This window comes from Callorhinus ursinus, unplaced genomic scaffold (assembly GCF_003265705.2).
Source record: "Callorhinus ursinus isolate GAN/ISIS: 27379988/994484 unplaced genomic scaffold, GSC_fseal_2.0 scaffold12, whole genome shotgun sequence".
Classification (NCBI taxonomy): Eukaryota; Metazoa; Chordata; class Mammalia; order Carnivora; family Otariidae; genus Callorhinus; species Callorhinus ursinus.
The window spans coordinates 7893314-7916004 of record NW_027397074.1 but is presented as its reverse complement, the minus strand read 5'-3'; the positions used below and the strand labels follow the sequence as shown (position 1 = coordinate 7916004).

General features: G+C 36.2%; 1 protein-coding gene across 1 annotated transcript in view; it reads left to right on the top strand.

Moving 5' to 3' along the window:
• Positions 1-64: 64 nt before the first annotated feature.
• The window catches only part of MAGI2 (membrane associated guanylate kinase, WW and PDZ domain containing 2), a 1285084-nt gene continuing 1262457 nt past the window's right edge, over positions 65-22691 (top strand). The window contains exon 1 of the mRNA XM_073899397.1: positions 65-370. Within this exon, the coding sequence (XP_073755498.1) occupies positions 70-370 (301 nt within the window). The 5' untranslated portion in view covers positions 65-69. The remainder of the gene's footprint in view (positions 371-22691) is intronic.

Sequence of the window (22691 nt, the reverse complement as noted above, 5' to 3'; positions counted from 1 at the left end):
GTTCTCTCCCCACCAACTCCCCTACCCCAAAGGAACCCCTCAGGAGCTGAGGCGACTCACCCCACTGCCATGTCCAAAAGCTTGAAAAAGAAAAGCCACTGGACTAGCAAAGTCCATGAGAGTGTCATTGGCAGGAACCCGGAGGGCCAGCTGGGCTTTGAACTGAAGGGGGGCGCCGAGAACGGACAGTTCCCCTACCTGGGGGAGGTGAAGCCCGGCAAGGTGGCCTATGAGAGCGGCAGCAAGTTGGTGTCGGAGGAGCTGCTGCTGGAAGTGAACGAGACCCCCGTGGCGGGGCTCACCATCAGGGACGTGCTGGCCGTGATCAAACACTGCAAGGACCCCCTCCGACTCAAGTGTGTCAAACAAGGTGAGCGCAGCGGCTTGCTGGGTGCTTTGCCAGGCGGCTGGACGGCTCGAAGCGCAGAGCAATGGAAGGGTGGGCTCGCGTGTGCAAGGGGGTGTGTGGCGCGACGGTGGGTGAGGTCGAGAGAGTACCGGCAGAGCAAGTGAGCTTTGCAGGGGATCCGAACGGGGCTGCTAAATGGGAGGGAGGGGCAGGTTGCGGTGTGGCGTGCAACTTTGCGCAGTTAGACCCTCCAGTTTGGAAGGTGCTTGGCCTTGTGTGACCTCAGAGGTGCGGGCCAGCTGCCGGGGCAAATTGAATGTGCGTCAGTGGCTTAGCCCGCAGTGGATGAAGAGCCTTTAGGGAAGGGAGGAAGGGAGGCAGGGAGGAAGCAAGGAAAGAGGGAGGGAGAAAAGGGGAGGAAGGAACAACTTGAGGGTGCAGCGGCATCAGCAGCAGGGTGGGGAGGAACAGAGGATGGCGAGGCGGGCGGAGAACTACGCCCCCCTTTTGGGGCGCTGGACCGGAGACGCCTTGGTCCGCAGCCATCCCCGAAGGACCGCTCCCCGAGCCACTAGTTGAGGAAGAAGGGAAGGGACAGATTGCTTTGGGCGCTTTGACGGGTCTTCCTTAACTTTTTCCCTGCTTCGCTCCTCTGTCCCCTCCCCCGCCCTCGGTCGTGTCATGTGGGCACCGCGCGTCACGTGCGCACTGACTAACCCGGGCGCTCACCCCGAGCTGGCCGGCGGGAGAAGGCTCGAGAAGAAGGCGCGGCACTAGGAGCGGGTTCTGGTGTTGGGCGTCGGGAGGAGAGAAATGGTTACCCGAATGTTCTCTCCTCAGGGGTTGCCCTTGTTGAGTGGAAGTTCTCTGTGGTTGGACTCTCTTTTGGCTTCCGATTTGAGGGGTGTGTTTCTGAGGAGGAGTTGGATGGAAAAGCCGCTTGGTTACAGCTCAGGGGCTCCCTCAGCTCCAACCTGGCTTAGATGAGCCTCACTTGAAGGCTGTGATGGGGACTTAGGGAGACTGGGATCTTGCAGAACTCTAATTGACTCTGTTTTTGCTGAAGGGAAAGTAGGTTCTGAAGGAGGGAAGAGGGAGATAAAAGTTTCTTGGGAAGAGAACAACTTTAACTAGAATAAAGTAGCTCATCTTTGTTTTCCTCCCGTGATTCGCATATGTGCTGTTAGCTCAGACGCACATTTCATGTGCGCTGTGTATGTGTGCAAATTCCTGTCAGACTAAAGGCTTCTTGTTGATGATTTTACATGTTTGTCCTGCCTCAAAGGTAAAATTGAGCATGCCATTGTCTGAATTTTGAACAACCACTTAATCTCACTGCATGACCAACTATCAAGAAACCCTCTTAGGGAGATGTTCTTTAGGAAACCAGTTTAAAAAGTAAACAAGTGAAAAAGAAGTCTCGGGCAAAATTTCTTAAATGTAAATTACCATACAAGGAAACATTTTCATTGGGGATTCTTGAGTATTAATAACTGATGACTTGAGATAGCCTAATGTAAACATTGATTTGTAGGTCAACATAGCTCAATACTGTATGCAACTGAAGATTTATAAGTTAGGTAGGAAGGCAAATAGAATATCTTGATATTTTTCAAGATAACATACCAGAGGCTCAAATATAGGGATTCGTGTTAACTTATTAAATGTCATGATACTATCTTACAGCAGTAGCTACAAATGTAAAGTTCTGGTTTTGAGTCCAGGAAATCCACCACACAATTAATGACCATGCTTTTATTCGCAGAAGCTAGGTATTTGTAGTGGTAAGTGGCAGCAAGAGTTAATGTGTTGTTAAATTGGACCAATGATAGTATCCTAATGCAGGAGCTGATTGTCTTAGTATAATTTGCAGTGATGACCACAATTTAATGTTGTATTCTTTTCTGAGCACTGCATTTTGAGATGGACCCTGGCAAACTGTAACTCTAGCAGCAAGAATGTGTCCAAAAAAGAAAGAAAAGAAGATTATTCGGTATTATAGATATATTCCATAAAATCCAGTAGTAAGACTTAACTTGGAAAAGTAAGGGCATGAAAGCTATCATTAAATACGAAAAAAAACTATCAAATAAGAAAAGGAATTTTGACTATCCTGTGATAACTTCCACAGGGCAAAACTAAGGTAAATTTATAGACATTTTTAAAGGATGAAGCATCTTTGCCTACATTAAGAAGATGAGTTTTCTAAAACAGAGAGAAGAAGAAGATGATGATGATGATGAGCTTTCTTGTATAACTTTCCAGAAATCTGTGGGCTATATTGTGAATTCATGAGCTCCCTATCATTTGGGGTCTTTATGAAAAGGCAAACATGACCAGATGTCATGATTTCTATGTAAGATGGGGCCTGGACTGGATGTCATTTAAATCTTGCAATGATTTGATCCAAGGTAGTCTCTGATCACCCAACTTCTAATAACATAAAGAGTACTGATTTTAGAACTCATGGAATATACAAATATAAAGTGATATATTTAGGGAAAAATCTCTTTTCTTTATTAACTCTCAGTTCTGGGCTTCACTTGGTCATTGATGACTGATGCTTGTAATGATGTTCACAGAGCCCCCTCAGGAACCTGATTCACATCCTGACCGATCAAAAAAGAAAAAAATATGCTCACTCAGCTTCATAGAAAATCTAATCTTCTTGTATGTTCTCTAAATATGGTGATTCATATAAACTATTCCCTTGTTGAAATCATTCTTTCCCTTGTCAAAGAACAGATAGCTTTATTTTATTTGTCATTGTAAGCAAAGTGAAATTTTCAGAATGTTAGATAATGGTGCCTGTGTGTCTTGGGTTTCACTACAGATTTCACTTGCTGGAAAAATATTTAGAAGCTCTTGGTTAAGTATTTTTATTTCTAGTGAGTCAGTAAACTAGCATAGCTGAAAAACTTTAACATGGTTTGTTCAGAAGTTGTATTTTTAAAATATGGATAAGATAATTGATTTCTGAATATTCATTTAAACATGGGAATTATATAGAAGCTACATACATAATCAGGTAAACTAAGGCAGATTTTCCAAAGAAAAGGAGATTTTTAAATAACAAGAATATTGATAAAAAGTGCACCAGATAAAATTGCACTGTTTACTCAATTTTTATTTACTTGTTTGGCTAATTTGACATTACAGTTGTAATAATTTTATTTTATTTTTACTTTTATTTATTTTTTCTTTCAGCACCGTATTTATTTTTTAAAAATTTTTAACAATTTTATTAAGTTTTGTATTTTAATTCCAGTAGAGTTAACATACAGTGTTATGTTAGTTTCAGCTATACAACACAGTGATTTAACAATTCTTTTAGTTGTCATAATTTTAAATTATAATTTTAAGTGAACTAGTGAACTATAATAAGAAGTGAACTAGTAGGTTTTAAGACATACTAGACAAAGTCAATGTATCATAATTTTCCTACATTATTTAAATGTCCTTAAAACCATTTCTAAAAGCCATTTAATTAAATTCAAGGGATTCCGTTTTTAATTTAAGCTGCTTTTAATCCACACAGTGATGAGTCATATATGAAAAATACCACTTATTGTCACATCCAATTATTTTTTTATAAACTCTGGCTTTTTAGTTTATAATGCTTTCCTCACCAAAGCATTTAATTCTAAATTAGCAGTTCTGTTCCATGATCTCATTAATGCAGCAGACCCAGTTGAAGGAAGTGTCTTCAAGGGATTTTGAGATCTGTGCTGAAGTGGTAAAGATTTTTCTTTCTTTCTTTCTTTTTTTTAAAGTTTGCCACTACAGTTCACAGCAGCCAGTTACATAGACCATTGTGTCCTACATTCCTTGCACTATAGCTGCTACTGCATCTAATCCCACATGGAGACCTACATAGCCTGGACTTATTTTCCCATTTAGGATCTTACAATGGAAAATAAAAGGCAAAAAGTTTTCTAATTCTTCCCATGTGGAAGAAGGGCCAAATAAGGCCTTTGAAATTCAGTTCTAGAGATGTACATTGCTCTCCCTCCTATTGCTCCTTTCAAAGCTGCTTTCAAAGGAAAGCAGATCCACATTTATTAAGAGTCATGCTTTCTTCTTGACTGACTTCAGGCTAGTATCATACAGTTAAACCTCTATGCTGCTTTTTATTTGGAAAGGTAAAAGCAAATTATGTCAAATTTTCGCCAATAAAGGTGACTTAGCCTCCATAAAAATATAAGGTATGTGAATTTTATTGACCAATAAACAATCAAATTGTTAGAACAATTTGACCAGTTAATTATTTTAGAATAAAACATCTTTAATGTTTTGGAACCAGGTTAATGAGACAATTATCTTTGAGCATTATTTATGGATGATGCTACTGTAGTTTTTGGTGTATGTACATAATTTAAATGGTATGACCTTGAATGGTAAATATGACTGTTTGCTTTTTTATGTGTGTGTTTCGAATGAGAGTAATCTCAGGATGAAATCACAGCTGAAGTATTTAAGTGCCACCATCTCAGCCCTTAACATTTATACTGTGTGATCTTTTGGCATATTTGTTATGCTCACTTTCCTTTTTAGTTTCTTGAAACTCACACATTCACTCTCATAATTAGCAAAAAGTTTTCACATTTGACAACCCCGAATGCTTATAGTTTATGAACAGTGGCTTTCAAATGCATAGCAGACCCCGGTTGAATCATTTCCCTCAAGAGGTAGGATAGAATAGTGGTTATTTAACCACTACGTGGGTTTGAATCTCAAGTATGCCACTTACTATGGGCTGTATATGCAAGTTATCTAGCCTGGTGTAGTAAGAGTAACTTGAGAATATTAAATAAGTTATGTATTTAAATAAGATAGTGTCTGGCAGATAATAAGCATTACGTAAGTATTATTCCAAATAAATGTTATTCCAGACATTGGTCATTTTGAGCTAGTGACATATGAAATGTTTTTAACTTTCACCCAAGATATTTTACTCTTTATTGAAAACTAACTGAAATATATGAAGTGATTGACTAATTAATAGTATGAGTAATTTTCAAGTAGTATTCTTGAGGTTTTTCTGTAGAGTAAAATAAATCCTTTTCCTTGTAAAACATTAGTGTGAAGAGTAATGCCATTAAGTGGAATAGAACATATTTTTACCTTTTAAAAATAACTCCAACTGATGCTGCCTTTATGTGTAAAGATTACTGTTGTATATTTATTTTCATATTTTAGCCAGTTTGTTTTCATTCAGTAGTTTATTTCCTTTGTACCATATCTTTTCTTTTAAGCAGTTGGTGAATATGTTGAATCATTTACTCTAGGCTTGACAAGCATTGAAATCCTATTAGAATTCACTAATTTAAGTTTAGGAATTTATTTATACTTTTTACATGTGATTGTTTTAGACACAAGTATTATGTTTTAAGGATGAACTTTTACTTCTCAGCTAGAAATCAAGTACCTCATAAAACAAAAACAGATTTAATTCATAAGTGTTTACAGTACACCATATATAATAAAAATACATAAAAATTCAGCAAAGAGCTTACTTTGCACTTGTGAGAATGTCAGTAGTTTAATATAAATTCTCTATAGTAACACTTTCAAGGTGAAGCAACCAACAATATATCTACCATCAGCCCCCCAGTGATTTTAGAATTTTAGTTGAATTAATCCTATCTTTGAATTCAATAGAAACCTCTAACTTGAAGCTCCAGTGTCTAATATTAAATTTAAAAATATATATATTTCTTAGCTACAATCTGGCTTTTTACATGACAAAACCATGGAACAGGGTCTTACAAATTTTTTAGTATTGTGACCTTTTAAAAATGATTTATTTCATTTCATTCCCAACTCTCTCTCTCTTCTGCCTCCAGTAAGGACCAATGTGATATTTCCTTTAATAAAAGTAAATTTTAATTAATATCATATAGATAATTTAATAATAGGTTCATAATTACTGATTCAATTAGTTAAAAGACATACATCTGCTAAAAAGTGTTGTAAAATGCTCACATCATCATAAAGAATTAATAATTCCATTATTCCAATATCCCATTATTGCATTTCATTGACACATTATCAACTCTTTTTAAAAAATTCCATTAGTATATACATTTTTAAAAAACTTTAAAAATTTTGGGGCACCTGGGTGGCTCAGGCGTTAAGCGTCTGCCTTCAGCTCAGGTCATGATCCCAGGATCCTGGGATCGAGCCCCGCATCTGACTCCCCGCTCTGCAGGAAGCCTGCTTCTCCCTCTCCCACTCCCCCTGCTTGTGTTCCCTCTCTCGCTGTGTCTCTCCCTCTGTCAAATAAATAAATAAAATCTTTAAAAAAGAAAACTTTAAAATTTTTTATTAAATGTAGGATATGGTATTGATTGTTTTGTGTAGCCTGGAAGAAACAGAAAAATTTCCCTCTTTGACGACTGACTGAATATTCACTCAAATGCATCCAATGTCTTGATTTTCAAAGACCCAGTAGGCTAATGAGTAGCTATTTTAAATAAATGATCAGATTTATTTCAAAATGTATAATTACATGGTTGCTCTATCTTGGAATACATTATTTCTTGTGATTGTTATATGAGTCCATGGTGAGATTTTATGTCATTTTATTATTTTGGCCCACTTAAAAAAATCAGTGTCAAAACCATGGCAGTCATTATGTACCCAATAATTGCCAAAAACAAATAGGTGACAGAAAAAAAATAAACTTTTATAGTTTCAAATAAAAGATATTCTATAGACAATGATTTTTTAATGACAAATTTGTAGAAGAATTTTTTCAAACCTCCTGACTGCCTGTAGTGAAATTTGTGCATACGGAATCAGATTTTTCTTTAAATAACCATGAACTTTATTACGTGACTCGGTGGAGTGAGCAGGAAGAAGCAAACTTATTTAATTTAAAAAATATGTTTTATTTATCTATTTTTCACATTACATTGTGTTTGAAGAAATTTCTTAAAACATGAGTTTCCCAAATGTAATGTTGAATTATTTATGTTGCCATGGATTATGAGTAGCATAAAAGTGGTTTGCACTTTACACTGTCACTTAATAGATCATAGAGATTGTCTGAGTAAAAATGTTAAGTGTACAAAATATATTTTTTAACATTTATTTTTCATTTTATAGGTGATCAGTGTTGCTTATCCCAGTATTTTGTATTGCTGTGCCTAAGAAGGTTTATACTTAGCTGGAATATACATGAAAGAAGGATAACAAGTGCTGTAGAAACCCACAGATTATCTAGCAATATAACCTAACCTTTTAAAAATCTGATTAGCTAGATTGCAAGCATGAGCAAGTTTCAGGTCTATGAAATGTCCAGTGTTACATCAGTGAAGCCTTCTGATCAGTTTGCCTTTCTTTGCCGTCTATGCTGTAAAGATGTTAAAGCAACTCTTGACTACACAAAATTTCTTTAAAAAGTAACCAGCATTTAGGCTTTTTAAAAGGTAATTAAAACCACCCAAAAGTCCTGGCTTATTTCCAAAAGCACCTTGAACATGAATAACTATATATAATCTTGTCTTTCTAGCAAGTCAGGTACTTAGGGGATGGCCATTTTGTTGGTGTTAAGATTGGAGCCTAGATAGAAAGATCAACTGATCCCCCTCTGGAAGAGCAAGAATGTTATCAAGATGCTCTTACTTTTTGGCAGTTAAAGTATTAAAACCTTCTTTCTTAGTAGTTCTTCTAAAACATCTGTAGCTGAATCTCCTCTTCCTCTTTTGTTGAAAGTGCCTCTGCTTTTCTTTAGTGTGGGAGATCACTCTAGTGAACAGCAGATTTATTTTGCTTCTGTGTATACATGGGAATTACACACATACACCCATGCATGTGGGTGCACACACACATTTTTCAAATACTAAGGTTTAATGCCAGTTTTTAAATCAATAGTTCCAGAAAGATATTTATGCATGTGAGGATATAGTCATATTTTAGGGAAAGAGTTACATCAAATTATTCCATGTGTGATAAACCTAGCTGAAAACCTTGCATAGCCACCTATTAATTTTCAACTGTGACTGGTATTTTTAACCCTTATTAGCTCTGACAGTGGGAGGCCATAAAGACATAATGAAATCAAGTACCCAGATGATTTCTAAGTTTCATATATATTAGTCCTTAAGAAGTGATAATGAGAAGTCAGATTTTAATAGTTTGGAATTTGATTACTTTTTTATTTTATTTTTAAATTTAAAAAAGATTTTATGTATTTACTAGAGAGAGAGAGAGAAAGGGAAAGAACAGAGGGAGAGTGAGAAGGAGAAGCAGACTCCCAGCTGAACAGGGAGCCTGACATGGGGCTCCATCCCAGGACCCTGCAATCATGACCTGAGCCATAGGCAGATGCTTAACCGACTGAGCCACCCAGTCACTCCATGAAATTTGATTATTTTAATTTGCATGGCCAAATGGCTGATGGACTACATAATGCCTAGGATAACGCTTTAATGTTAAGGTAACAAAAGATGGGGCAGGGACAACGGGCATGCTTATTCATCATCATGATAACATATTTACAGAGTGGTTTTGATTTTCATTGATTTAAATGTCTCAGAGTAAGGTGAGAGGACTGGATCCAACATGCTATGGATATAAGGTATATTACAATTCTAAAGAAGTACTCATTTAAAAATAAGTTAAATGATGCCTAATTTATAAGTGTTTAGCTAAAATACATGTACAGGTATTGCTTTAAATTAAAGATGTCAGGAAAACCTAAATTTAGTTAGCATGAATCCTAAGAGATTTTGTTATGAAATGGAGAATATAATATTTTGAATTACATTGATGTGTTAAATTTACAGCCATTTTCTTTATGTCAAATTAATCTACTGTGGAGTGATACTGTTTACAAATCTATAAAGTGCACACATACCATAAAAATCTAAGAAAAACTATATAAAAAATAATGATATTGTTGATAGCCCACACACTATGCTAAACTACTACTATGAATCAAGAAAATGTTTTTTTTTTTATATATTCTCATCCCACCTCTCCCTTTTAAAAATAATTGGAAAGTCTTCATTGTATAGTGTGAAGGGCATCATAATATCCCTTATCCTTGGGGAAATTGACTCTTGGCATTGACTAAGGAGATGCTTTGCTTCAGTTGAATATGCTTTCAGACTTTAGAAAGTTATTAGGGAGACATTGTTGGTTTTCTACCAGAATGCATTTCTTCTCCTCCTGCCTCCCTCCTTATTAACAGAATGACAGTTTTATTCAAGTATCCACATGCTGATGTGCTGCTATACCATGTGTTCCATATTAGGTTGGCCTCATCCCAAGGGGATGAACTTAGACTAGTGTAAACCAAGCATGGTAATTTTATCTCTTTGCCAGTGATTGTTTTAGGAAATGGCTTATAACCCAGTTCTAAGTAATGAAAAGTAGGGTGAATCCCCTTGGGGACTTTCTGAGAAATTTCTTAGTTCTTAAAATAAGATCCAGGACAGAGCTATTCACTTTTTTGTCTGTGAAAGTTTCTGCACATGGAGGTGATCCCTGGAGCAATGATAGCTGTCTTGTGTTCATGAGGAGAGCTACCCAAAAGGTGGAGATTGGCAGAACAGAATCGTAGAAGGCTACTGGCTCCTTGATGAACTGCTAAAATAACCCAGAACCAGCCCTATCTTAGGACTTCTTGTTATTGAGGTAATAGTACGTAAGATATTTTAAGCCATTTAGATTGGGTTTTCTGTTATGTTGCGACCAAAATCTTCTGATTGATATAACTGAACAGTGCTTTAAAAATAGATATTTCATTCCTATATTATTGTTTTGAGGAGCAATGGTGAAGATCTTTTGAAAAGAGAAATCTATTTGAAGAATAAACCAAGATGTATTTTCCTGTTAGGTAACCTCAGTCAAATTCTAGGTAGGCCTTCATTACCTCATTCAATCTTGCTCTGGTTGGACTCTGTTTTAAATTCCAGAAAATTTTAACCATTCTGAAGTAAAATATGTCGGAACACAAATTCACTTTAACATTATCCAAAATAGAGCATAATCAAGAAAGCAAATCAGGTACAAAAATATACTCACAATGCATGCCAAAACCAACTTGAAATATTTTTTGAATTATGGAGTGTTTACAAATGTCTGTGCCATTGATCCAGGAGTGTATATAATTATAAACTGACTCACCAAAAATGTTCCAACTCCATTTTTCCAGGACTAGAATTCATTTACTTATTATTCAGCAAACACTTATTGGTAACCTATTCTCTAGCAGACACTGAACTAGAAAATGGTGATAAAAAGATGAATAACCCTTTGTTAAGACGTAATCCACACCCTCAAGTAGTCACATCCTATTGTATACCTGTGTGATATGAGTTAAGTTTCTTTCATCTTTTAAATATACCTTCTATGATGTAAAGAGAATAAAAGGTGAGAAAACAAAACATTTTGGAGAAAAAATATGGGTATGGGTTAGGAGTTCTTAGTATTCTACATCATGGATTACAGTTCAAGGGGTTACATAAACTCTGTGTGTATTTTTAATGTTATGTTCTGGGAAGTGTGCTAGATAATAACCATAGAAAGGTGTGTAAATCATGTTTTCCCTTCAGGAATTTCACAGTGCAGTGTAATAGTTAGGAGCATAGAGCTTTGGAGACAAACAGGTGTGCATTCCAGTCACAGTTTTGTCCCATACTAGATGTAAATTGAACAAATTGTTTTACATTTTTATAAATCAGCTTCATCCTTTGTAAAATAGGTATTATTGCAGAACCTACTTTATAAAGATGTTATGAGGAGTAAATATTATAATGCCTATAATATGCATAGCCCAGGGCCTGGAGTATAGTTTAGCCTCAAAATTATATATAATAGTGTGTGTGTGTGTATATATATATATATATATATATATATATAAAATAGATTATATATATATGTAGTGTATCAGGTAAGGAAAATAGGAAAAGTCTTCTAGAGAAAAAGCAAGGAGGCAATGATATTAAGAGTTTCAAAGAGTGTGATAAAGAGGTTCTCAGCACCAAAGTCTGGAATTTAATGTAGACAATAGTAATAAGTGACTTTGGCGGATTAGATGTGGGCCAAACCATCACATAGAACTGAATGTTGAGCCACTGAATATTATTATTATTATTATTATTATTATTATCATCATCACTGATACCAAACATTTGTGCAGTGCTTACTATAGGTCGGGCAGAGTTCTAAACATTTAAATAAATGTTATTTAATTTAATTCTCAGATTATTCTACAAGGTAGGTACTGTCATTAAGCCCACTTGCAGATAAGGAAACTGGAGCCTGGAGTGATTAAGAAACTCACACAAGGCTACATAATAATTAGCAGAGCTGTGACTCAAACCCAGTCAGTGCTGTTAACCACTATGCTAGTTTGCTTCTCAGTATTTAAAAGATTTTAAGAACAGGATTGACAAGATCACATTTGTCCATTGTTTTCCCAGTGAGGAGAAATGTGGGCAGTATTTCATGGACCACTTGTAGGCGATGAAGAGACCTAATTAAAGGAAGTTGAAGGTACCGGCAGGAAGACCATTTAGGAGGCTACAGAGTTATCCAGAGGAGAGGTTTTAAGGTCTTGAACCATAACAATGAAGGAAGGGATGGGAAAGAGGGGAGTTGAGTCAAGAAATATGTATAGACGGTAAAATGTTAGTATACCTGATTGGATATGGATAAAGAGCGAGGAATCTTGCTTGATTTTCTGCTTTCTGTTAAGTGGTGTCAATCATTTAGAGGCAAAGAGTAGTTGTGGGTGGAAGGTAATTCCATTTGGGACCTATTTAGCATGAGGTACCTGGAAAGAATAAGCATCTGATTATTACAGCCTTAAATTCAGGAAAGTGCTTGGGGTTACATGTGTAGATTAGGGAATATGAGATTATCCAACAAAAGAACGTAAAGCTGAAAAGACAAAAGAAATGCTGTGGCATCCGTGTTTTAGAAGTCAAGGGATCCTAGGAAAGAACTTAAGACTGTTATCAGAGCTGTCTTAACATTGAGTGAGTGCTCAGCCCTTCCAGACAGAGCAGAAATGATTGAAAGATGATGTCTGTAATGGTTCCATTGTATTTGGCAAAATAGCATGTGCATCCTTCTCCTTCAAGAACCTTGCAGAGAAGTAAAGGGTGATAGGTGGTTTCTCTCTAGGACATGCGTGGTTAAGACGGGTAGGGGCATATGTGTGTGTGTGTTATGATGGAATTTCTGTATTTGTCACATAAATATTTTTTATTCCATCATTATAAAAACCTAGCAATTAAGATCCTTTAACTTATTAATTGAATGAATTATTATTCATTATATTATTTTGGTGTGTCATTCTAAAGCTAGGTCCTGGCATTAAAATAACAAGAGTCAGACCCTACCCTCCAAGAATACGGAATAAAAGGAGAGGCAGTTGTGTACAAAGCTAACCTTAAAACACTGAGTTTTAGTGGAACGGTACAGAAAAAAACATACTGCTTTTACAGCACTTAGGGCACAGAAGAAGCAGGCGAGTATAATATATAAAGAGGGTGGGTCTTCGAGTACGAGGACTGAATTGGATTCCAGTCCCAAGTTCATTGCTATCACTTCCTTATGGGGGGTTAAGTTCCCATAAGACTCAGTCTCCTCATATGTTACATAGGGTTGTTAGAATCAAAGAAAATAATGTGGCACCTAGGTGGCTCAGTTGGCTCAGATCATGATCCCAGGGTAGGATCAAGCCCCTTGTAGAGCTCTCTGCTCACTAGGGAGTCTGCTTCTCTTTCTCTGCCCCTCCCTCTCCCATCCTCATGCATGTGCTCTCATGCTCACTCTGTTTCTCTCTCTCAAATAAATAAAATCTAAAAAAAAGAAAGATAAAACATGAGGGAATTATTTTATAAAACTTTTAGTGCAGTTAAGTTGGAAGTGTTACTGTTTAGAGATGGAAGATGGATGGGAGTGGGGGTAGGCATGCTTCACAGCATAAGGGATCTTTGACATTGGCTCTAAAGTATGAGTGGGAGTTCAAGAGGGGAGGTGTACAAAGCAGAGAGAAGAGCATGGCCAAATATAAGAGAGGGTGAAAATGACCCTCCTGTGCAGAGAACAAAATACAGATCACTGAGGCCAGAAAAAGGGGTACCTGAGTACCCCTAGTGGCAACTGAAAATTTTTCCAGGAAGGAAACTTGGAATTGTATCAGGAAAGGCCTCAAACCTAAACCTAAAGAGTTTGGACGTTATTCTCTAGGTGAGTAAAGCCACCTAGAGAATAGGTGTTTGAACAAAGAAGAAGCATAATTAAAGTGGTTGTTTTTTTGTTTTTCCGGGGCGGGACAGGGAGGAAATTTGGTTTGAGGTATGTTTTGAGTGGAGGAGAAACAGACAGCAAGACCTGAGGTCCGGTATCAGTAGTGGAGATAAAGGGACATGAACTTGAGGCATATTTTAGAGCCAGAAAGAATGAGAATTTATATCCACTTGATGGGAGATAGTGGTGAGGAGAGGTAGTAGTCAAAGATAATTTTGAGATTTGTTACTTGGGATAGCTGTGTGGAGTAGATGAAGATGCCATTAACTATAGAGATTAAAATTTAATCTGCAGGGGAAATGGCTTCAGGCAGTTCTAGAAATTAAAAATTGCTCTCTTTCAACAAGTGCAGAAGAAGCAGCATGCTACTCTCAGTATATTTTGGCTCTTAGTGAAGAAGTAATATGATTATATTCATGAGATATTTATCACTGATATTTTACTTAAAACAATTTAGACTAGGCATTGGAGTTAGAGATAGTTAACAGAATTAAATTATAAAATGGCCAATTTTTTATTTTTAGATTTTATTTGTTTATTTTATTTAATTTTGCTCCAATTGATATTATGTAAAGAACAGAATGAGGGGAAAAATTGAGTGTCTGGGAATATAATTATGTTGGAGGTGCCTGGCAGGCAGATGGCATGTTTGTGGTGTTAAGGTTGTTGGTCACATATGTCTGGAGCTCATAGAATTGTTGGAACTGCAGATTGGAGAACTGAGTGACATTGTTTTTACAATGGTACCAGTGGCCCTTCTAGGAGCTACGGTGCCCTTAGAAGAGCCTTGAATAAGAAGGGACCAAGAATAGGAATTTGAGGAATGCCTGTATTTCAAGGCCTGCACATATAGTCTTCTTTACTTAGTACTTCTACCTTGGGGGGGGGGGGGGAGGGACATAGATCTTTGATAATATACAAATATACTCTTACATTGGGTTCTTTTTAATATGAATCATATTGGAAACAATTATCATATAGATTTTTCATGTTAATATATCACTGTTAAGCACTAAAGATGATGTTTCTATTTCATTAGCAAGCCAAATACAAACAGTAATAGTGAGAACTCTGTCTTCAACAGTGCTACCTTTATCTGCTGTATATTTTTTTTTAAAGATTTTATTTATTTATCTGAGAGAGAGAATGGGAGAGAGAGAGCATGAGGGGAGGAGGGTCAGAGGGAGAAGCAGACTCCCCGCTGAGCGGGGAACCGGATGCGGGACTCAATCCTGGGACTCCAGAATCATGACCTGAGCTGAAGGCAGTCGCTTAACCAACTGATCCGCTCAGGCACCCTATCTGCTGCATGTTTTTAGTCTTAATTCAAAGGTCACAGAAACTAAACAATGCCTCACTTTTTTATCCTGTGTTGCTATTTTGAGATCAAGTTCTTTGACCATTGCTATGATATTCTAGTTTATATTGGGAGTAAACCCTGAAAATGCAAACTCTTCTCTAAATTATACTAGGAATTCTTCATTGACACTATGCTTGTAATGAATTACCTTCCTCTGACATGTAAAATTATTCAAATGTTTCCATATGGCAATGGTTAGAATATGTATCTTTTTGAAGACTAAAAATTTTATCTTCTTTCTTGTAGGTAGTCTTTTTAGTTAAAGGTCCCAGAAATGAAGTATGAAATATTTTGAACTGTATATAATTGTATAACTCTGTAATTGTTATATAATTTTGTTAATTAAAAGAATGGTATATATATCCCAACATCTCAAAGTTCTTTTATTTTATCCAGGGTTGTATATGAAAAATAGACCCAGATTTTTCTAATTCTTAATATCATAACAAAATGTTCACTGATTTTCATTTCTAATAATGGTTTTCCAATAAAGTTGTCAAATATGTTACTTGCACTAAACCTGGAATTCATCAAAGGTAGGGATAGTATTTAATTCATATTTATTTCTTTAAGTACCTGGAATGATGCCTGAAAATATGTAGAATGTTTTAAGAAACACTTGTTGAACGAATGAATGATAAAGATCTTCTTTCCCTGTAATACTTGATTTATTTGAAACATATTTTATTAGGGTTCTCCAGAGAAATAGAACCGATAAGATCAATAAGATATATACATATATACATGTGCATATATGTATATATATATGTATATATATATTTTAGAGAGAGAGAGAGAGATTGATTGCTTGCTTGATTGACTATGAGGAATTGGCTTATCTTATTATGAAGACTAACAATTCAAAAAATATCCAGAGTAAGTCAGCTAACTGATGACCCAGGAGAGCTGATGGTGTAGTTTGTCTGGAGGCCAGCCGTCCTGAGACCCAAGAAGAACCAGTGTTTCAGTTTGAATCCAAAGGCAGGGAAAGTCTGATGTGCCATTTCAAAGGCACTCAGGCGGAAGGATTCTCCCTTACCTGGGGGAGGGTCAGCCTTTTTGCTCTATTCAGGCCTTCAACTGATTGGATGAAGCACACCTGCATTAGGGAGGGCACTATGCTTTATTCATTCTAGTGATTTGGATGTTAATCTAATCCAAAAACACCCTCACAGACACAGCCAAAATAATATTTGCCCTAATATCTGAGCACCCTGTGGCCTAGTCAAGTTGACATGTAAATTTAACCATCATACACATTAGGAAACTCTACTCATAAATAACAAACATTGTCAGTATAGACATTTTAGCTTACAGCCATATCCTTGAAAAATATTTTAAAACATTTTAAAGGAATCCTTCTTGAATATACTTACAGTGCTCTGTATTATGTTGTGGTAGGTTTTTGGCAGTGTGATCATTACCTACCTCATCCTTTATGAGATTCATTTCGCTTAAAGTGTTATTTTTTCCCAAAATATGCTCTAATTTTTTTTAAATACATTCTTGCTCATAATTAATCTAAATTACAAAATATTCCTAGTTTATTGAGTAACATTTCATTCTTACACTGAAACTTTTGTGAAAGAATCTGTTTTTGTTTAATTTAAAATTTTATGTTAAATGGTTTGGCAGTGTGTAACCTATGCTTGCTTGATTCAAAATAGTATGAGCCCTGTAGAAAGCCAGGTTGCTGAGTCCATTACCCATCAACATCTAAGAGAGTTTAGCTGCTAATGACTGAGGCAGAATGACATTGCCACAGACCTCAAGTATCAAAAGGCAGCTTAGAAGTTTAGTTAGAATAAGAGATTTTCTTTATTGGGAGAATTAAATTGGCTCTTTTGCTCCAGAGGGGAGGTTTTCATCTAGGATGAGAATTGTTTCAGGCTGTTTTAGGAGAGAAAATTACTCTATTTGTGAACTAAGGAAAATGTAGAGGTGGTAGATTAAGTAGTTCATAGTAAATTAGTCAAAAAATAGTATTCATATGCCATCCCTTTAAAAATATCTTTAAATTGTCTGAGTAATCAGGTTTAAGAGCTCTTTCAGTAAAGAAAAAACACAGTACATATTTTTGTGCTAAGAATATTTATGTTTTTCCTTTTCTTTGTTCCACTTGATATTTTGATGGATTTGGTTGATAGGTAAATCAACTAATTTTCTTATTTTTTAAATTTAAATATTTATGTGGCACTTCCTGAAGTTAATGTCAAACCCAAAAGTTCATGTCTGAGCCGAGCAATGCAAACATTGCTGAATTTAATAAAAAACATTCAGTATTAATAGTAAAAGCAGCTAGATAGTATTGACCGCTTAGAACATTCCAGTCGTGTATACTGTGTCATGTGAGCAGTTTATTAAACAGGTTGGGCTGAAAGGGTACAAACAAGACTTGATTATTTCTTCTTACTTACCCCTGCCTTACCAGGGACCTCACTGCCCCACCTCATGACTGTTTATTTTTACTTTAATGTATCAGAATAGCCTCATTTTCAGATACAAAGCAATTGTAGTCTGTTTGCAATACAAATTTTAATCCTTGCATCCAGTTGGAATGTTCTCCTATCTTTTGAGCTCAGTCTTGATCGGGAACTCTGAAAACCAATAATGAGAGAGGTTAGTGTGGTCCATTTCATGGTTTTCGTTTGTTCCACCTCTCCCCACCCCCCACCTATTCTGTCTCCTCAGAGGTCAGGGCAAGGGAGGAGGAGAAACACGGATGAAGGAACAAAGGCCCGTTTCTTTAGTGCTTTTAAATCTGTCCATATGTGCCCTCTGTTATGTCAGGCATACAGATGCTGGGTTTCTGTCATGGATAACATTTTGTATGTTCTTCAAACATACTCTTGCTTCCTTATCACCTTTTGCATACCCCACTATGTTGATTGCAGCATGTCCTGACAAGAGGTTCTAAACCTGATCACTTACAATTCTTTTTTTTTTTTTTTAAGATTTTATTTATTTGAAAGAGAGAATGAGAGATAGCACGAGAGGGAAGAGGGTCAGAGGGAGAAGCAGACTCCCCGCCGAGCAGGGAGCCCGACACGGGACTCGATCCCAGGACTCCAGGATCATGACCTGAGCCGAAGGCAGTCACCCAACCAACTGAGCCACCCAGGCGCCTGATCACTTATACTTCTGCTGTCAACTCCTGCCCACTGCATCACATCTCCAGGTTCTTTCTGTTGCTCTCCCCTTGACCCAACAGGCAGCGCTCTTGAGCAGGATCCTTTCTAGAGACCTTTCCGTGGCTTTCTGCTAAAGTGTCTAATTGGCTATGGAAAACTTCATGCATCCTTGACCTATCATGTTGGCAGAAATGCAGCCACTTCTCTTTTTGTCCAAATATCATAGGCAGCTCCACTCAAGCTCCTACCTTCAGAATTCTCTGACAAGAAGTAGGCATATATCCCTATCTTTATGAATACCCTCAGGCTCAGGGAAAACTTTTCATGTTGTCTCAAGAACTCTCTCACACTTTGCTTCTGGGTAGTAGCATGGGGGAAACTATGACTTGTTTCAAGAATTCAACAAGCAGGGAGGCCTGGGTGGCTCAGTCAGCTAAGCATCTGCCTTCGGCTCAGGTCATGATCCCAGGATCCTGGGATCAAGGCCCACATCAGGCTCTTTGCTCAGTGCAGAACCTGCTTCTCCCTCTACCGTAGCCTCCCCCTGCTTGTGCTCTCCCTCTCTCTCTGTCTCTCTCTCTCAGACAAATAAATAAATAAATAAAATCTTAAAAGAAAATTCAACAAGCAACCAGCCTGGGAGTGACCCTTTGAGTGGCCACATCCTTGCACGCAGCACAGTTTAAGAGGGAATTGAGAAGACACTTCATTGTTCACTAAGATTCCCTGCAAGGATTCCTTTTTTGTGGATCTCTTTTCAAATATTTAGTCTTCTCATCTGGGCTACTGGGAGTGATGGTCTTTGGACTGGTTTTACCATGGATATGACTGATAACTTATTTTTCATTATCCTTTGCTTTGAAGATTTAGCTGCATTCCAGGAAAACGAGAAGAGTCCCACTTCACGTTTAATTACATTCGTTTAAGGCTCACATTAACTCTATGAGGAAAAGTGATATTTATCATCCCAGTTAAACATGAGGAAACTGAAACATAGTTTCATTATTTGTCTGAGGTCGCTCAGCTTGTCCAAGGTCACTCAGTCCTGAGTGGCTGCCTAACTTTTATCCACTTTACTATATTGCTAAAACAGAGTAGGACAGAGTGCAGAGGATTAATGATCCAATACCCTAGATAGTGCCCCACACTGCAAAGCAGACAATTGTAATACCCAAATGTGTCACTTTTCTAGAAACAACTAGAAGCTTCAAAATTTCTGATAGAATTGGCATTCATTTCTTTTTCTTTTACCCATCTTAGAATGATTCAAACACTTCAAAGTTAATTGCTGATTTTCATGCTGAAATCATAAGCATCTTGGAAGTGTGGTAATATTTCTTATTTGGCTGTCTCAGTATTGCATAGTATATACCATTGGCAACCATGAAAATACTACAATAGGACTGTGTTAAAAGACAAGGAGATTCAAATTCTACAAATGACAAAGAATTTAAAATTCCCCTAGCAGGTTTTTATCGCCTTTCTGAATTTTTTAAACAAATATTGTTTTGCAAACTTGAAAGTTTATTACATTATCACTTTGTGAATATTTTTTTCTCAGAAATCGAACATTTCTTATTTGTCTTCTTTCTTACCCCTAGGAAATTGTTAGTCTTACTGCTATAGTGACATAAATCTGCTATTTGTTTACACTCAGTAGCATCCAGATACATTATAAATATTGCATTTCTAAAATGTATCTACTTGTAAAATGTGAACTTGGGGATTTGGCTCCAAAGAACTGTCTTATCTCAGGTGTTTTGTTCTATTATGCTCATGTGGAGCTTATATTTAGCATTACTTGAGTTGCAGATTTATTTCATCTTGCCTAGCAGCATCAGCTATTTCCTTCTGCTGGTTCCAATTATTATGATTATTTCCAGCCTGAGTGAAGTTTGGCAAAAGCAAATATAGAAAGGGAAAGAAAAGAATAGTCTATTCCCTCAAGCTAACATTCAAGCTTATCAGTCTTTATTTAACTGCAGAATCCATTTATTAAATATTTGGAGTTAGCAATTTAATATTGATTTTGGTCTTCCTTGGTGTTGCAGACATAAGCCCAAGTATGTGCTGGGCTCAGTTTAGAACTATGACATAGTATGGAAGATGCTGCTTTCCTACCTCTGATAGATTGGGCCGTTGTCCTTTTCTATTAGCGAAGCTACAGTGAAGATGGACCTGTATTTGTTGAGTTCTGTGATATTCCTTGCACATGTAATATATAAAGAAGTAGAGGTTATAAGCACATATGTGTCACTGCATACAATATAAACAATATTTATAGTTAGATGCCCGATTACATGCTCGGGTGTTTTTGGAGACTGCTGGGTACTTTTCTTGTCATTCATGCATGGGGCTCCAGAAAGTTGTATGTTGAGGTTATGGAACTGACAGTTGGGTAAGAGTCAAGAAACTTGTTCACATAGGTTTTTTTTCCTCCGTGTTTCTTTAGTAACTTTATGGCAAACACACACACACACACACACACACACACACACACACACTTTTTCCTTTATTCTCAAGGACACAAAGGATTTAATAAAAACCTCTAAGAATTTGACTCATTCTAATAAATTTGCTCTGACGCTTTTATATAAATTCGTGAATTCAGCAGGAGGGGAGAATAAGGTCAATAAAGGCATCAAATTAGATGCTGACTTTGTGCAGTTGCTTCTTTGTCATTTTTTTCCATATAGTACTGATTGCCAAGGCTAACTAAAAATTCTACAAAGCCTTATTTTACCACTATGAAGTAGAGGAATGACTAAATGCAGAAGACTGAATTATTGATGTACATTTAAACATTTTAAAAACAATATTTAAGAAATTAAACCTAAAATTTCCTATTTAGCAACTAAGAATTTATGGCAAGTACACACGCATTTTTTGCAATAAATACCATGGTTGCCTCTTTAGAAAATTATTTTCTTTTATTCTGAATTCATTTAGCTTAACAGCAAAACACATTATAAAAATATCCTGAAGTGTTCATTGATAGAAATATTGTTTTATTGTCTAACATCTGCATTCTTTTAAGATTTTAAGTGGATGACATTTTTAAGTTATAACCCCTATTTAAAAAAAACATTAAACTTGAAAAAAAAACAAAAACAAAAAACAAAATCATTAAACTTGAAAATAACCATTAAGGTCAACTGCTGAATTGTCTTCATTTGGTAGACTTTTTTGACTCTGTATTCAATGAGATTATTTTATTATTGCTATTATTAGAGAAAAGTCAATTCTAATATATAGAATTCTAACATATGAAAAATAAAAGATTCTCTAATAAACTTTGCAACAAGTTTTCTTTCAATTTCTATTTTGCCTTTATTGCTAACTTCCAAAAAACAACACAAAACTCTACAGAAGATAAGGACCGGAGATTTTTTTCTAGCAGCATTGTAAATTTTGCTAAGAAATACAGAGAAATCAAAATGTTGCTTTTTTTATTTATTGACTTGTCAATGAGGCTTATAGAACAATATTTATATTCAAGATTTATTATGTATTGAAACAATTCGATTTAATTCAAACAAAATGAAATAGATTGAAAGCTGTTCTATTGAATAACATTTTTTCATAAAAGGTGGGGAAGCACTTTGGTGAATGGAAAATATATCTTTAGTTTATAAAGCATTGCAGCTGTGGATTTGGTGTCAGGGATATTTACATAGATTTGTAGAGTATGTAGAGAACTTATATAAAAAAAGAACTTATAAACAGATCATTTCTCTTATATAGCTACACGTAGTCTACTTTTATTATTGTTTTCATAATTGATAAGCAGGGCATGTTTATGAAGGCTTTATATAAAACATACCCTAAAAGCTATCTAAATATTTAACTATTGGAAAATATAGAAAACTGGATGTTTTTGTGCTTTTAAAAGTAAGCTTTTCAAAGGACATGCTTTCAGCTAATGGGAGCAATGGCAATTACACATTTTCAGTGGGATATTAGCTGATTTGTCATCAAATATAATTCAACAAAAAGATGCAGTACAGATGTATTTTCAGTTACCTGTTCATTTTGCTTAGCACTCAACTTCTGAAGATTTTACTGATTATTCCTCAATGAACAAGAAACATGAAGATGGTGATGATTATAATAATTTTGAATTTTAAAATTTGACACTCGATAAATCTAGTCATTCTTTACCCTCCTTGTATATTTATAACCCACCAAGAATATGGATAGGCCAGGCTGTTAATAAATAATAATATTCTAAATCATTTGATCCCACCAAATAAACAGCACTATGGCAAAATGGTAATTCTTGGCAGTAGTCACAGAGAGTACAAGCCATTGTTATAGGACTGTAATGTATTTAAAGTGGAATGGCTTCAAGATGGAATGATTTATAGAAGTACTATTTCCTTTTAATCTTAACTCTTTATTTCTACAGATATTCAAATTTATTAAAAATAAATCTTTTTCTCTGAAGAAAAGATTTATTTTTTAAAAAGATTTTATTTATTTGACAGAGAGAGACACAGCGAGAGAAGGAACACAAGCAGAGGGAGTGGGAGAGGGAGAGGGAGAAGCAGGCTCCCCCCCACCCCCGCCCCAAGCAGGG